The 17,023-nt window shown below is 45.5% G+C and overlaps 1 protein-coding gene across 1 annotated transcript; it reads left to right on the top strand.

Moving 5' to 3' along the window:
• The first annotated feature begins 1,133 nt into the window (after positions 1–1,133).
• LOC9660592 (probable sucrose-phosphate synthase 3) lies at positions 1,134–7,992 on the top strand. Its single transcript, XM_002969493.2, has 14 exons — positions 1,134–1,334; positions 1,388–1,477; positions 1,522–1,742; positions 1,783–1,846; positions 1,896–2,594; positions 2,640–2,771; positions 2,820–2,951; positions 3,005–3,181; positions 3,231–3,284; positions 3,335–3,397; positions 3,451–4,308; positions 4,374–4,501; positions 4,551–4,806; positions 7,912–7,992. The coding sequence occupies exons 1-14, from the start codon at positions 1,134–1,136 to the stop codon at positions 7,990–7,992; spliced, it is 3,156 nt and encodes a 1,051-aa protein (XP_002969539.2).
• The last annotated feature ends 9,031 nt before the right edge of the window (positions 7,993–17,023 follow it).

The raw sequence follows: 17,023 nt of genomic DNA, 5'->3' as shown, positions 1-17,023 counted from the left end.
CGAGAGAGGAATCAAGATCGGCACTGGAAGAAGTAGGTAAGGTTTTTATTTACATAAACGTGCCGTGATTCTTTTGCTGTGTGCATCTGGATTCCGTAGAATTTAAATTTATGTGGTGCATTTGCAGATGATGCGAGCGCAGTTTCCAATTGGGGTTAGATATCATAATTTGTTCAGTGAGGTATATTTGCTACCAGGTGCATTTATCCCGCTGACCCTTGCAGCATGGTACAGCCTGATCTTCCTAGGAACATCGCTACACTTGGTCAAATTCACGAGGTGTCCCCGTTAATATTATCAGCTTTGAGCTTTCCAACAATGAAGGAATTATTTCACTATGTAGTCACCTTGCGGAGAAACAGCGATTACCTAGACCACCTTACAAGTGAGCTAAAAGAGCTTGTTGATCAACTGAAAAGTGGAACTCTGTCTGCTAAGGTGAGAAAATCATGTGCTTCTCGTTAATCCTCAACTCCCCTATGTAGAGTTTACAAGAGAGAATTCAGAAAATGAAATGGAAAATCGCTGGGCAAATTGGACCCGAGCCTAGTGCAACTAGCCAGCGAAGAAAGAAAGGGGCTCTTGGTGATACCTTAAAGAAAATGGTCGAAGGAACAAAGCGACTGATGAATAAAATTCACAAGTTTGGGACGCGACAGCGAGCTTCCTCTTTAATCTCCGTTATTCGAGGAACTAAAAGGCTCGTGGATAAGATTCACGAGGGGGAGATGTACAATGTATGTAAAGTCTTGGTTGTCACAGGTTGCTCACAGCTCTCTCTCTCTCTCTCTCTCTCTCTCTCTCTCTCTCTCTCTCAGACTGAGGATGATAACGTGCGAAAGCTGTTGCTGCAATGTGAAGCAAAACTCATTTCGTGGCTTAAGGTAATGCGATTACTCAAAATGACAGACCCTCAGATGAGATCACTTCTTGCTGCAGGGATTTCAAGAATGGCTTGTCGAAAAGAAAGTGCACAAAATGGGAGGCAGAAGTTTAGACAAGGGCGGATTGAACAGCATCAATGAATAGAAATAATGTTAACTTTAATTCCATTTCACTTTGTCACACACGTAAGCTTCAGAACGGTTCTGATTTACCCTAAAAGCTTGTCATTCTTGCAACAAAATCTATTTATGGCGGGGAATGAGTGGATTAATGGCTATTTGGAAGCAATATTGGACACAGGAACTGCTGGAACAATTGACTATCAGCAGCAGCGTCTATTAGAAAGTAGTCCTGCTCGAAGAATTGTTGCTGTGAATGCTACTAAATATTTCATCCAGGAGGTTGTCTCGGGCTTCGATGAGACCGACATTCATCAGACGTGGATGAAGGTACCAAAACTGAAGAGTAACGGAAAAATAAGTAACTCTTCTCTTTATTACAGGCAACTGTTTGTAGGAACTCAAAAGAGAGGAGTGCACGGCTTGAGAATTTATGTTGGAGGATATGGCATATAAGCCGCAAGAGAAAACAGGTTTGGTGCAAATGTTTTAACGAAGCATCAGAAGTTCTTCTCAGATTGAGTGGGCAAATACACAAAGAGTTGCAGACCGTCACTTTGAGCATGAGCAAGGGCGAAAAGATGCTGCGGATGATTTGTGCGAGGATCATCCAGAGGCAGACCTACATTCAGATATAGCTGGAACTAGGCTCTCAAGAAATAGCTCCGAGACAGATGTGCGGAAAAGTTTCAATGAAGGACAGCACAAAGACAAGTGTCTGTATATTGTCTTGATCAGGTACGCCATGTGGATCTGAATTTTACTTACGTTGGTTTAGCTTACATGGACTTGTTCGTGGGGAGAACATGGAACTTGGACGTGACTCGGATACAGGAGGTCAGGTACTGACTTCCAAGTTGAGTTCGTTTCTTTGAAAGACGCCAGCTATAGGTCAAGTATGTTGTGGAGTTTGCAAGAGCTTTAGCTATGATGCCCGAAGTTTACCGCGTGGATTTGTTAACTCGTCAAATTTTGGCACCAGATGTTGACCGTAGCTACGGTGAGCCCACAGAAACGTTAGCCCCAGGTTCTTATGACTGCTGCGGAGACGAAGTAGGAGAGAGTAGTGGTGCCTACATTGTGCGCATTCCCTGTGGTCCGAGGGATCAATATCTACGGAAGGAATTATTATGGCCATATATTCAAGAATTTGTAGATGGGTCGCTAACGCACATTGTGAACATGGCTAAAGCTTTAGGAGAACAGATAACTGGTGGGGACTCGGTATGGCCTTATGTGATTCATGGACATTATGCCGACGCAGGGGATATTGCTGCTCTGATTTCAGGTGCATTGAACGTACCAATGGTCTTAACAGGTCATTCTCTGGGCCGCAACAAACTTGAACAACTGTTGAAGCAAGGACGGCAGTCTAAGACAGATATCAACACAAACTACAAAATTATGCGGAGAATAGAAGCTGAAGAGTTTTCCTTAGACACTGCGGAACTCGTCATAACTAGTACAAGACAAGAAATTGAAGAACAGTGGGGATTATACGACGGTTTTGATCTGAAGCTTGAAAAAGTTTTGAGGGCTAGAATAAAAAGAGGCGTCAGCTGTCATGGCCGACACATGCCTCGCATGGCAGTAAGTTGATTTTCTTTAAGCTACTTTTCCAAGAATGAAGTGCAGGTTATTGCACCTGGAATGGATTTCAGAAGCGTTGACCAAGAAGCATTTGATATACTAGAAGGTGAAATAGAAGGAGAAGGCATCCCTGTGGCGCCTCCATCTCCTAAACCTGAACCACCTATTTGGAGTGAGGTTTGTAAAGAAAATGGCTTTTCTGGTTCTTCACTCAGCTCAAACCAGGTTATGAAGTTTTTTACCAACCCCCATAAGCCAATGATTCTGGCCCTTGCTCGACCTGATCCAAAAAAGAACCTAGCAACGCTTGTAAAAGCCTTTGGAGAAAGCAAGCCGCTACGGGAATTGGCAAATATGGTAGAGGTAACTTTAGATGGACAATGTCTTTTTACATGGTCAATTATGTACAGACATTAATAATGGGGAACAGAGATGACATCGATACAATGCCAGGCACAAGCTCCAATATACTCACGATTGTCCTTAAACTTATAGACAAGTACGATCTTTATGGTCAAGTTGCATACCCAAAACATCACAAGCAAAATGAAGTTCCAGACATTTATCGGCTAGCTGCCAAAACTAAGGTATTACTCCTTTTAAAAAGAAAAAAATTAGTGAACCTTATGAAAGCAGGGCGTATTTATCAACCCTGCACTGGTGGAGCCCTTTGGTTTGACCCTTATTGAGGTTTGTTGCTAGTATTGCCTGTTTTCTGGTTTCATAAACCGTGTGCACAGGCAGCTGCACATGGTTTACCTATGGTTGCTACAATGAATGGAGGTCCAGTAGATATTCAAAAGGTGAGTCAGTATTTTTCATTAAATTTATTAATGAGTTTTGTCTTCTATTAAAGACTCTGAGTAATGGAGTTCTTGTGGATCCACACGATGAGCAAGCCATCGCAACTGCATTGATCAAACTTGTTGCCGATCGTTTGTTGTGGGGAGAATGCCGTCGTAACGGCCTAAAAAATATTCACATGTATTCATGGCCTGAACATTGCAAAACATATCTATCAAAGATATCTCTTTGCAAAAGGAAACAGCCGCTATGGCAAAACAATTTTTCTAATCATAGTACTGAGGACAATTCCCAGGAAGATTCTTTAAAGGATGTGGAAGACATATCTTTACAGCTATCTGACGATGGAGAAGTACCCGAGAACGTTGAGAAGGGCAAGCAAATATATGACAAACAACTAAGTATAGTGGCTACGGAACAGAAACTTATTGGGCTGGAGAAGTTGCAAAATTGTAAGTTCCCTTTCTTAAGGAGAAGAAAAAAAGTGTGTGTTCTAGCAATAGACAGCTACGACAGCAATAAAGCTTCCAAGAACATGCTGGCTGCAGTTCGTGAGATATTCACAGCTTGTAAGATGGGGTTAACGGGCTTTATTCTTTCTACGGCCATGACAGCTTCAGAGACCCTATCAGCGCTTGCAGAAGATGGAATACCCGTGACAGATTTTGATGCCTTGGTTTGCAACAGTGGTGCTTCGCTGTACTATCCTTCAATGAGCTTCAACAGTCAGGTGCACCTGGTGCCAGATTATGACTATGATCATCACATTGATTATCACTGGAATAGCGACGGGATAAGGAAGGCAATGAGCAGGCTTACTTTCTCAGAGGCTGGAGACCTGCCAATAATCATTGAGGAGGAACTGCGTTCTAGCACGCACTGCGTTGCTTATCGGGTCAATACCGCAAATGTAAGTAGTTAACATTGTCTTTAACTTGTCCTGCATTGTCTGTTAGCTATTTATCTGTGAATTAGATGGTGAAAGTGGATGAGTACCGTCGCCTCTTGAGAATGCGTGGCTTAAGGTGTCATATTATCTACTGCCTGAATACCACAAAGCTTCACATAGTTCCATTGCTGGCCTCTCGTTCCCAGGCCATAAGGTATCTGAAACATGTATAGAGAGTATTTCATTTTCTTGCATAATGTCAGGTACTTGTTTGTGAGATGGGGAATGGATATAGGAAACACTGTTGTTTTTGTTGGTGAGACCGGTGATTCCGATTACGAGCAGCTGCTATCCGGGATCCATAAGATTATTGTCTTAACAGGCCTTGTTCCTCACAGAGCTGCTGGCAAGGAAGATGTGGTTCACACGACTGGGACTAGAGAAGACGTTGTCCCATCTGAGAGTAATAATAATCTTGTCGCAACTAGTTGTGAAGCTATTGCTGCTGCACTCAGCAAGGTAAGCTTTCAAGTTTAGGAGACAAAGCTACTCAGCAGGCTTCACTATCTGATAAATGTCATACATGCATTTAGTTTCAATAACTTTAACGTAGAAAAATCATGTGTTGTGTTTGGGGGATCCTTTTAGCATGGATGGAGTGTTTGTGGATTCCATTTTCAAATCTCAAGCAAAATCTTTTAGAGGCATTCGTTTCGGATTTGATAACTGCCAGTAGCACGTTATTGCTCACAGGTAGCTCACAATTACAGTCATATTTCTAAAAAAAGATGAACAACCTTAACAGTAAGCTATTTTTTTTTGTTGTGCGGAGGTTTTTAGATGTTTAAAATGTTTTCCAACCAAGAAAGACGTTCCAAACTGGGGCGGGTTTTCCACTAATGAGAATGGCATAAAATAAAAAAGATGTATGTGGATGTAAATTCTCATCTTAAGGATCACCTAAGACACTACATTATCTCAAGACAATAGCAGCGCTCTAACAGCACCTCTAGAAATTTAACACTTGGGAAAGGGCATTATGAACATGGAGGCCAGGCCTGGAATTCTCCGGAACACGAGTAATAACCACCCGGGAACCTCATAGGTGTTTTCTGGAGGTCAAAGTCGGGCCCAGGATTGACGAGAGGTTTTTATTTTTCTTTTTTGAAATATCACAAAAAAGGAATGTGGGGAGCTTGGTTATCAAGCTCAAAACACGGGAAAAGAAAGGGCCAAACAGCTGCACAAGTATATATACACTTCAAAATCAAGTAGCAAAGTTTTGGATTTCTTTCTTTTTTTGCTCATGAAACTGAAGAAAAAAAAGGCGATGCTTGTTAGAAGTGGATGACTCAAGTATTTATGCAACAAGTGGGAATATATAAAAGCGACATTCATCAACATTCAAAAGCAGGAGAATGAGACAAGGAGCTCGTGGACCGCATGCATGGAATGCATGTAGAAGTGTAGTTAAAGTAGTTTTTTCCTACGAACTTCCATTCTATCACGATCTGTGAAGTACTTGGTAGCAGATGGTGGCCATCAATTTGTGCTTTACTACTAAACCTTTTGCAGATCCAGAATACTTGAATCTTGAATGTCCAAAATCTTGCTTGGCTATCGACTAATTTATGCTCGCTTTTTTTCTAAGTAAAAAACTCCTGTCCATCAGAAACACGAAGAAGCTCAATTTAATATGCATGCAATCTTTGACTCCAACATAAATTTGGAAATCCACATAATCCTTCAAAACTAATGACTGTTCTCAGCAGGAGTGAAAATTCATTCACAGGGTTGTAAACAAGATGTTTCACTGTCAAGCCTTGAAGAGTGCAAGACAGTGCTGGCGATTGGCCAAAGGAGATTGGTACTCAATTAAAACATGCCATGCTATAACCAAGAACTTGAAAGCAAAACAATGATTACCTGTGAAGGTCCGTGAGTCTAATACTTGTTCATGATTTCTTGCACTTCGAAAAGGTAGGTTTGAAGAAAAGTTTTACCTGGATTCTGATGTAATTCCTGCATTGCCATTGGTTGTCTCTTCACCATGTCAGAGGTTTCAAACCTTTGAATGGTAGCAGTACATACAAGCCAGTCGTCAAATGTAACGTCCCAAATGAACTGCCTGGTGCAGCTTCAGACACCCCTTTGCTGCCATGTAAAACAGCTGTAACAAATAAAAGGAATGATATGCCTCAAAACATCTACAGTGTGATATACATTTCAGACCAACTGCATTTCACAAACCTCATGCAAACAAGTTGTACTTATGGAGACAGTCTCAAGTGGAAAAGACAATGGTAACTGTGTCCATAAGAACAGAAGATGAGGTCTAGATATGGCATGCAATCTGTAAACCATGCACGGATGGTTGTATGTGGCTGTATATAACCAGGCATTGTCCAGGTGGCAGCACCACATTGGCTGAATCCAAGTCTACACATGTACATGGTTGGATATTCCTGGAACATGTAGCACATGTTGTTTTGACCTTTTATCCTATGGTGATTTACCATAGGATAACACCATGAAGCGGAACCTAAACCCTTTTTATGCCACGTGTCATATGCCACATGTCCAAAGGATAGTGGTGCAGAACCTGAGGTTCAGGGCCTTGGGCCACTAAATGAAGGAATGGTGCCAAACTCCCAAGCATGGAGCCAAGGAGTGATGGAATCGGACCATAGAGCAACTCCCGAGCATACAGCCCAAGGAGTGAAGGGACAGGAGCCCGGAGTGACTTGGAACAATCCTAGAGTAACTAGCATCCTAATGCCAGGACTAGCATGCAAAACGGAGTCAAATAGAGTCTAGCGCTATTTCGGCATACCGGTGGCTTAATGCAAGGACATGGGTACTTCACCAGATAGCATGGAATAGAACTTGGGCTTAGACCCAAGCTGAATGCAGAACAAGGACAGGCACGCAAGCGGGAGCTAGACTATGCCTTAAGTTGGTCGGCCATGCTCAATCTACCCGCTATCCCTACATACATTTGGAACCCCCCCCCCCCCCCCCCCCCGCCCCCTCCCTTGAGGAACACACACTTTGGGCTTTCACCCCAAGCTTCCCTTAGTATCAGGAGTTAGTCTTTGGGACAAGCTCGAAACTTACTAAATATGGAATGGCGCTAGACTGTGAATTTGGACACGGGACAAACACCATTGTGTTCAGAACAATCTCTACATTCCGTAGATATGCCAAATGAGCAAAAGCAAATCTGGACACTTTCCATAAATAGCATTTGGGACCGAAATGTGTGGCTTGTTGTCTTGACAATGACAAGTACATATCACAGAAACATTCAAAAAGTTATTCAATCAAGAACTATGTGAACATAAAGATAGGAATAAACATCATAAGCTAATATTTGTAGTGGCTACTTTGGGTATAAAGGGGTCAAAGAAGAAAAGTTGTCGTCATTGTAGTGAGCTTAGACATTATAAAACTTATTATTCATAACTAAAGAAATGACAGCACAATAAGAAGAATGGTCAATCTTCTAATGACAATAAGTCAGATACTAAGAATTTGCAAAATCTATAGCATAAAGATGATGAGGACTATTTTGGTAAGAGAAATCAGCTCTTGATCATTGCTTATCAATTCAATTATGTTTAGAACAAGGTGGAGGCTGAAGACACTTGTGCATCAGCTTTAATGCTGGAGAGTGTGTTCTATAGTGGTATAGTGCAGGTTTAATTGGATAGTAGGAGCAATGACAAATTGGTTTTGACAAATTTTATTGAGGAGCATAGGCTAGTGATATGAAGAGTTCTTCCATACATAGTGGAAAAAGCATCTACCCATATAGTATTTTGACAGTTGTTGAGAGGGGCTAGAAGCATTGATTAGTAAAAACCACAATTATGTAGACTTTTCATCTTCTATAAATGTAGCGCACCTGAATTTGGAGCCGAACTCCAAGCGGTTGTGCTACAAAATAAGGGTTTGGTATAATCCCATGACCACCAGCTCCCCAAATGTAGCACTTGCATACAAAATGGTGTTAAATAGTGTCTGGCACAATTTTGGCATACTAGTGGCCTAACGCGAGGAGGAGGGTACCCCATTGACTAAAGCAACATGGAGCTTGGGTTTTGACCCAAGCCAGATGCAGAACAAGGAGCAACACAGCCTAGCAAGAGCCAAACTAATGTCTTAGTTGGTCAGACATGCATTTCAACCACTATCCCTACTATACATTTGAAACCCCCCATTACCCCCCCCAAAGGAACACATGCTTTGGGATTTCACCCCAAGCCTCCCTTAGTACCAGGACTTAGTCTTTGGGACAAGCTTGAAGCTTACTAAATATAGAATGTCAGATTGTGAATTTGGACACGGGACAAACACCATTGCATTCAGGACAATCTCTACATTTTAGATATATCAAATGAGAAAATCTAGACACTTTTCATAAATAGCATTTAAGACCAAAATGAGACTAACACAAAGGGCATGATAGCGAGGGTGTTTGGCAAACACAATAAGCCATCATCCAGCAATATTGAGGGACTACTCTCAATACGTAAGGGTTCTTGTCAGTAGCTAGTGCAAGACATAATGAGACGAGAACTCCTTACTAGGCTAAGTATGTTTAGTTAATAATATGTAGGAATTCTATCCTTATGCTCATCCAGTTTAGGTACACTCGAAATACCTAGTTAACTCCACTAGCATGTAAGGAACCAACTCGCCAAGGTGTCGTAGGCTAAAAGAGCCCCAAAAGCATGACCAAAATGATAAAGAGTTCATCGGATGGGACCAAGTCTAAGATCGAGTCCAAGACCGACTCTAAGACCGAGTTTAAGATAGAGTCTGGAATCGAGTCCGAGACCGACTCGAAGACCGAGTTCGAGACCGAGTTCAAGACGGAGTCTGAGATCCGAAATCGGGTCCGAGACTGAGTCCGAGGTCGAGTCCGAGGTCGGGTCTGAGATCGGGTCTGAGATCGAGTCCGAGATCGAGTCCGAGACCGAATCCGAAGTCGGATCCGAGATCGAGTCCGAGATCGAGCCAGAGACTAAGTCCGAGTACTAATACGGGTCAAGGGGTGAAAGCCCAAAGCGTGCGTCTCCCAGGGGGGCAGGGGGTTCCAAAAGTATAGTAGGGATAGTGAGGTCCAGGAACCAGTCTTGAAGGAACTCTCCAGTGGTGCTTCCAAACTGACTTGAGGTTGAGACTGGGGCCGAGGGGCCTTGGGTGGGAGTGAGCATGGGCTTGGGTGGTGCCGGAGGGGCCACCCAGGGAAGTGTTCAAAAGCAGCTCCCACTCCCAAAAGGGAAACCGATTGCTGTGCTCATGGCTCAGGTGGAGTGGTGCCCCACTTGAGTACCTTGTGGCTCATTGGTCCTCGCCCTTCCTAGGGGCTTGGGCCTTCCCTTCGGGATGGAAGTGGGGGGGTAGAGGTACCCATACCGAGCCGTTAGGCCACGGTGTTTTGCCCCGACGTCCCGAAGCAAGTGCTGCACCCAAGGCTTCGGATTTAGAGGGTCCCATGATCAAGTCTTGTTGTACCAAGGGGTGTTAGGAACCTGGAGGCTTGGTGTGCTTGGATGCTTGTGCCTGTGGGGAGTGTAGCCGAACCTTAAGTCCAGTCTAACTCGGGGAGGGGGATTGGGAGAGAATTGGGAATCCGTAGATGGATGGCTAACACTCCGTTGCTCGTGTAGTGAGTAGCTGAAACCAAGTAGGACCAAGTACGAGTTGGTACAATAGGCGAGAACCTTGGCAAGGGAACTTAGCACAAGCCAAGGCAGTGTTGGTCGGATAGACGAGGTAAGCTGGCAAATTGGAAAGGAAAAATTTGTGGCTTACAATTTGGTATCAGAGCGTTTTCCTCAGTTCTAGCGAAGGATAGAGGCGGATTGCTGGGAGATGGCAAGGGCAGGGCGTAAGCGAACCTAGGTGGAGACGGAACCTCCACCGGAGCTGGAGCCTCTGGTCGAACAAGAGGCTATGGATGAGGAATCCTTGCATGAGGAGGACTCTAGTGAGGAAACTTCCAAACAGGAGTCCGGTGGCGAGGTTCGGTTGTCCAAGACTCAATTGGACGTGCTAGAAGGACAGTTGGCACAGACCAATGCCCTGTTGGAGACTCTCGTATGCAAGCTAAAGCGTGACGAGAAGCGGAAGAAAAAGAGAAAGACTGCGGATGCTGGCAGTGCAGAAGGTGTGGACCCTTCGGCAGGGACTGAGGCAGAACCAAACAAGGTCAAACAGAGTGAAGTAGAATCAGTCCCTCAGGCAGTTCCCAAGTACAAACCAAAGCCCCCACTGGTCTTCAAGGGAGTGAATGACTATAAGGTGGTGGAGGATTGGTTTTACGATATGGAGGACTACTTCCGAGCGTTGCGATTACCGAGCTCGGAGAAGGTCCCATGTGCAAAACCATACTTGGCAGATAATGCCAAGTCTTGGTGGAGAACGACGGAGGCCAACGAAGGACCAGTGGCCACTTGGGACATGATGAAGGCAAGCATCCGCGCAACATATGTTCCACCAAATGCCACTCTGCATCTGAGAGATGAGCTGAGTAGGCTGAAGCAGATTGGAACCATCCAGGAATATGTGAATGGGTTTATGGCAAAGAGGATACTTGTCACGGACATGGGGGATATGGATGCGTTCCATGCCTTCATATCAGGTTTGCAAACCTGGGCTCGCGGTGAGATGATGCGCTGGAACCCGACCAACTACAAGGAAGCGTTGGATGCGGCCATCAAGGTGCATTTCAACGATAACCTGCGAAAGGGGAACACGACGGGGTCGGGATCCATGTTTAGCAAAGGGGCCAAACCAAGAGGAACGTATAGCAGAGGGAAATTCAAGAAGAGTTTCTCTAAGAATGAGTCCTCGGGGTTCCGGAAAGGCAAATCCGGTGGCCAGCGAACGAGTACGTGGGGGAGTCAAGCGAAAAGGGACAAACTGACAGATAAGAAGGTCAAGTCATATAGTAGCGTGGGAAACAACGTATGCTACAACTGCGGTGAAGCGGGACACTTTTCAAGGGAATGTCCCTACCCGAAGAAGGCCAGAGCCAAGATGGCCATCAAGTCGGGTGAAGTCCAAACTGAGGTATGCGATCCAGTCCCTAACTCAAAGTTACTCATTACACGAGCAACTTTGGTAGAGAGTCGTTCGCGACATCTACTAGCCCTCCGAGGGAAGCTCGGAGGTAGCTTTGTTAAGATCCTTATTGACACGGGTGCTTCGGATAATTTTGTGGCTGTAGACATAGTCCGGCAAGCCGGACTAACGGTGCAGCGGCTAGGCGAACCAAGGACTATAGAGTTTGTTCAAGGTAGCCAAAGCACCGATGAGGTACTTCGACAAGCGAGAGTCAAAGTAGGGACATGGAAAGTAGACATGGATTTCACCGTGCTAGACATGGCGGGATTTGACGTGATCTTCGGAATGGATTGGTTCAATTGGTTTGTGGTAGCCCTGCATGGACAAGGTAGAAACCTTGTGGTACTGGCGAATGCCCAAGGAAGAAGATCTAGAGTGGAGGCCCAGGATCTAAAGGTAGGGCAAAGCAAGGCTAAAGAATCCTACTTAAACCTGGTGCCCACGAGAGGACAACTCACTAAAGGAACTAATGTAGCATTTTTGTGCTTACTCTTGGTGAAGAGTGACAAAAAGACAGGAACAGAAGAAGTACCTTTAGTGATCCGACGGGTGTTGGACCAATTCCAGGATACCATGCCAGAGGAGTTACCGGTGGGGTTGCCCCCCGCACGACCGATAGAACATAAGTTTGAGCTGGTCGAGGGTGCTGAGGCGGTGGTTCATCCCCCCTATCGTTTGAACGAAAAAGAACTCGCAGAGCTCAAGTGCCAACTAGAGGAGTTGGTGGACAAAGGGTATGTTAGGTTGAGCAAGTCGCCATATGGGGTGCCGGTGTTATTTGTAAAAAAGAAAGATGGATCTATGCGCATGTGCATAGATTACTGGTTGCTCAGCAAGTATACAAAGAAGAACAAGTACCCTTTGCCAAGGATTGAGGACCTGTTCGACAGGTTGGGAAAGGCAAAATACTTCTCGAGGATTGACCTAAGGTCAGGATACTACTAGATTAGGGTAGCTGAGGAAGATGTCGAGAAGACAACCTGTCGAACGAGGTATGGGAGCTTTGAGTTTCTGGTGATGCCCTTCGGGCTATGCAATGCGCTAGCAACGTTTTCGGTGCTGATGAACCACATCTTTGTACCATATCTGGATCACTTCGTGGTCGTCTATATCGACAACATCCTGATCTATAGTGAGACGCTAAAGGAGCATGCCGAACACTTGGCAAAGGTGTTTGAGAAACTAAGGGAACACAAACTATATGCTAAAGAGAGCAAATTTGACTTTGCTCAACAAGAGGTAAAGTTTCTCAGGCATGTGGTGGGCCAGGACGGGTTCAAGGTGGACCCGGAGAAGGTCTAAGCGATCCAGGAATGGGAACGACCATCGAATGTACATGAGTTGAGGGCGTTCTTGGGGCTATGCAACTACTACCGAAAGTTTATCAGACACTATTTAAGAGTAGCCTTACCCTTAACGGACCAAACAGGAAAAGGGAAGATGGTATGGACAGTAGAATGCGAGGCGGCATTCGTCCACCTCAAAGGGAAGTTGGGGAAGGCTCCCGTGTTGGCATTACCAGACTTTGGTAAGGACTTTGAGGTAGAAACGGATGCTTCGGACTTTGTGTTGGGCGTAGTTTTGAAGCAAGACAACCATCTAGTAGCGTTCTTCTCGAAGAAGTTGGACAAGGCTCAACGGAAGTGGCTTGCCCACGAGAAGGAATTGTTTGCAGTGGTTAAGGCGCTCAAGGAATGGCGACACTACCTTGGGAGACACTTCAAGGTTTACACGGATAATGTGGCAACGAAACACTTCTTGTCATAGCCCGACCTGAGAGGGAAACAAGGTTGGTGGGCCAATGCCTTGGCCGAGTTTGATTGCGAGATTCTGTACAAGCCTGGGAAGAACAACATCGTGGTGGATGCGCTAAGTCGAAAAGCAAGCTTGAGGTTGGCGATATCCAGTGCGACAGCAACCTTTTGGGACGATGTGCGGACAGCATATGAGAATGATAGTTTAGCACAAGAAGTGTTGCTAAGGAATCTAGATGCACGGGAAGCTCAGCAGAGAGGTGAGCTGCCAACGGAAGAGAAAATGGGTTATGCGAAACGCAACGGACTCATCTATTACAAGCAAACGAGGGTGTATATTCCAGAAGGGGAACTAAGGAAGGTAGCCTTAGAAGAGTGTTATGACGGACCTCTTGCGGGAGACGGCGGAGTGCCCAAGACAATGGGCTTACTCAAGAGGAAGTACCATTGGCCAGATATGGCTAAGGACGTCCAAGACTATGTAAAGACATGTCCAATATGTCAGCAGGTCAAAGCCATGACTAAGGCTAGTGGGGGCTTGTTGCAAAGAAGTGCCGGGATGTAGAGTTCCAAGCTGGGGAGAAGGTGTGGCTGAACACCAAGAACCTCAGACTACCAAGTGGGATCAGCCAAAAGTTGACCCAAAGGTAAAAATGCATGTATTCCTGTAAATGAATTGATCTTGAGTTCCTTAAGCAGGTTCGTGGGGCCTTACGAGATTGAGGCTCGAATCGGTAAAGTGGCTTACTGTCTCCGACTTCCTCGAGAGATGGGGAAGATGCATCCCGTGTTCCACGTGAACTTACTCAAGCCGTATTTTGAGGATCCGCTTCGCAAGGACCAAGTAAGACCTTTACCTGAGGTTATCCAAAGGGAAGAGGAATACGAAGTCGAGGCCATCCTCAATGCACGCAAGAGCAAGCGACAAGGACGCGAGGTGAGAGAGTTCCATGTGAAGTGGAAAGGATTTCCACACTGCGAAGCAACATGGGAACCGGAGGAGAACCTAGCGAACACGCGAGATCTAGTGGAGGAATTTCTGCAAGGCAGAACTCTATGTACTTATGCAAAGTTCAATTAAAAGTATCAATTTGAGAAGTTGAGCAATGGCATATGTTGGGACCCAATGGCGCGCCGAAGGTAAGCTAATTAGCATGGGTTACCTAGGTCGACTAGGCGTAGGGAACTACGCCCGACTCCCTGCGGGGATGTCGAATCCGTAGACGTATTCTACGGAGGTTGGGTTCGAGTCCCAACCCCCTAGTAAAGCAAGGCTGGGTTCAAGTCCCAACCCCATACTAGGGCGTGGTGAGGTGAGGAGTATAGGGACACCTATATTTCGTTGTCATGGGCTCTTGGCTGGGGAGGCTAACTTAGGCACACCGCTAAGTGGGGGGATGCCCTTGGAGACATGGTCAACAAGTCGTAGGATAAAAAAGAGACATTCGATGTGGGCATCGAACTTCTTCTATGGGTGGTGGAGTTGGAAGGAACCAACTCGCCGAGGTGTCGTAGGCTAAAGGAGCCCCGAAAGCATGACCAAAATGATAAAGAGTTCATCGGATGGGACCAAGTCTAAAATCGAGTCCAAGACCGACTCTAAGACCGAGTTCGAGATAGAGTCCGGAATCGAGTCCGAGACCGACTCGGAGACCGAGTTCGAGACCAAGTTTGAGACGGAGTCCGAGATCCGAAATTGGATCCGAGACCGAGTTCGAGGTCGAGTCCGAGGTCGGGTCCGAGATCGGGTCTAAGATCGAGTCCGAGATCGAGTCCGAGACCGAATCCGAAGTCGGATCCGAGATCGAGTCTGAGATCGAGCCAGAGACTAAGTTCGAGTACTAATACGGGTCAAGGGGTGAAAGCCCAAAGCGTGCATCTCCCAGAGGGGGGGGGGCTGCAGGGGGTTCCAAAAGTATAGTAGGGATAGTGAGGTCCAGGAACCAGTCTTGAAGGAACTCTCCAGTGGTGCTTCCAAACTGACTTGAGGTTGAGACTGGGGCCGAGGGGCCTTGGGTGGGAGTGAGCATGGGCTTGGGTGGTGCCGGAGGGGCCACCCAGGGAAGTGTTCAAGAGCAGCTCCCACTCCCGAAAGGGAAATCGATTGCGGTGCTCCGGCTCAGGTGGAGTGGTGTCCCACTTGAGTACCTTGTGGCTTATTGGTCCTCGCCCTTCCTAGGGGCTTGGGCCTTCCCCTCGGGATGGAAGTGGGGGGGTAGAGGTACCCATACCGAGCCGTTAGGCCATGGTGTTTCGCCCTGACGTCCCGAAGCAAGTGCTGCACCCAAGGCTTGGGATTTAGAGGGTCCCATGATCAAGTCTTGTTGTACCAAGGGGTGTTAGGAACTTGGAGGCTTGGTGTGCTTGGCTGCTTGTGCCTGCAGGGAGTGTAGCCGAACCTTAAGTCCAGTCTAACCCGGGGAGGGGGATTGGGAGAGAATTGGGAATCCGTAGATGGATGGCTAACACTCCGTTGTTCGTGCAGTGAGTAGCTGAAACCAAGTAGGACCAAGTAGGAGCTGGTACAATAGGCGAGAACCTTGGCAAGGGAACTTAGCACAAGCCAAGGCAGTGTTGGTCGGATAAACGAGGTAAGCTGGTAAATTGGAAAGGAAAAATTTGTGGCTTACATAGCATAAGAAGGGCCCCCAAAGGGATCCAACTATACCGACCTCTTACCGTCATGGTAGTAAGAAAAGAATGTCCATAAGAATAGGCCCAAAGTCACATTTATGACACTCTCCCCCCCTTGGGGAAGATTGATGTCCTTGTTGATGCATACTTGAGTCTAGCAAACTGTCAAGGAAACAACTCTGAAAGTTAACAAAAAGCACACTATGTGGGAAACACATTGACTTAAATGAGTTATGGAACGACCTCTCATTTATGTCCAAAGACGTTACAACTCAGACACCCTTGAGCTGTCATTGACAAGGAAATGACTAACGGAGTTAGCCACCCTTGTTGCTCCGAGTATCATTCGGCTTACAAAGGAATGACACATCCCTGCCCACAGAGATATAGGGAGAAGGCTTGAGGCCCAACTCCCCTGAGCAAGAAATCAACCCCATCAAGAAGATTTAGACAACTATTATAAATTGGTAGATTAAGTTGTTTACACGACCATGCCCCTTTCAAAAATGAGTCATCAAGAGAGAGGCGGGGACTTGTGATTAGTCTATAATAGTTATCCCCATGGTTATGGATTGGACCCATGCACCAAAGTACTGAAGTCAATTTGCCAAAACTGACCTAAGCATTAAGGAACGAGAGAAACAAAACTTTGATTTATAGCAATATAGTTCTTTATTGATTTGCAAGATTTATTACAAAATTTACAAAAGCTAGTCTTTATTATTATTGTCATACTCCGTGACAAGTTCACAAGCATGTGTAAGATTCCTAAAAGGTTCCCAAGTTAATTCATAAGATGGGTAACCTTTCCATTTAACTAAATATTCTTTCATATGAGCCTGTCTTTGAAACCTGGGAATCCAAGATCGTTTCAACTTTGTGTTCAGGTTCACCGTCCACAACGTTTAGTGGTAGATGAATCTCCCCATGTTGTGCAACATCCATAGTGTAAGGAGCCAATAAATTGGCATGAAATACATTATGAACATTGGATTTTCCGCAGGAAGATCCAACTGATAGGATACATTACCAATTCGTTTCAAAACACAATAGGGTCCAACCTATCTTGGTAACTGGTTATTTTGCTTCAAAATTGCATCTAACGCAAAGTTTGAAGCATCTATTTCTACCTCAAAGTTTTTACCAAAGTCTAGTAATGCCAACACGGGAGCCTTCCTCAACTTCCCTTTGAGGTGGACAAATGTCACCTC

Source organism: Selaginella moellendorffii, unplaced genomic scaffold (assembly GCF_000143415.4).
Source record: "Selaginella moellendorffii unplaced genomic scaffold, v1.0 SELMOscaffold_12, whole genome shotgun sequence".
In the NCBI taxonomy this organism is placed as follows: domain Eukaryota; kingdom Viridiplantae; phylum Streptophyta; class Lycopodiopsida; order Selaginellales; family Selaginellaceae; genus Selaginella; species Selaginella moellendorffii.
The sequence above is the reverse complement of the archived record's forward strand: the minus strand, read 5'-3'. Positions and strand labels throughout refer to the sequence as shown.

Bases quoted from the DNA above. Each gene is read 5' to 3' on its own strand.
- LOC9660592 (XM_002969493.2), top strand. From the start codon at position 1,134: ATGGCGGGGAATGAGTGGATTAATGGCTATTTGGAAGCAATATTGGAC. The intron at 3,398-3,450 runs GTGAGTCAGTAT...CTTCTATTAAAG, and splicing joins GTCCAGTAGATATTCAAAAG to ACTCTGAGTAATGGAGTTCT. The intron at 4,502-4,550 runs GTATCTGAAACA...GCATAATGTCAG, and splicing joins TCTCGTTCCCAGGCCATAAG to GTACTTGTTTGTGAGATGGG.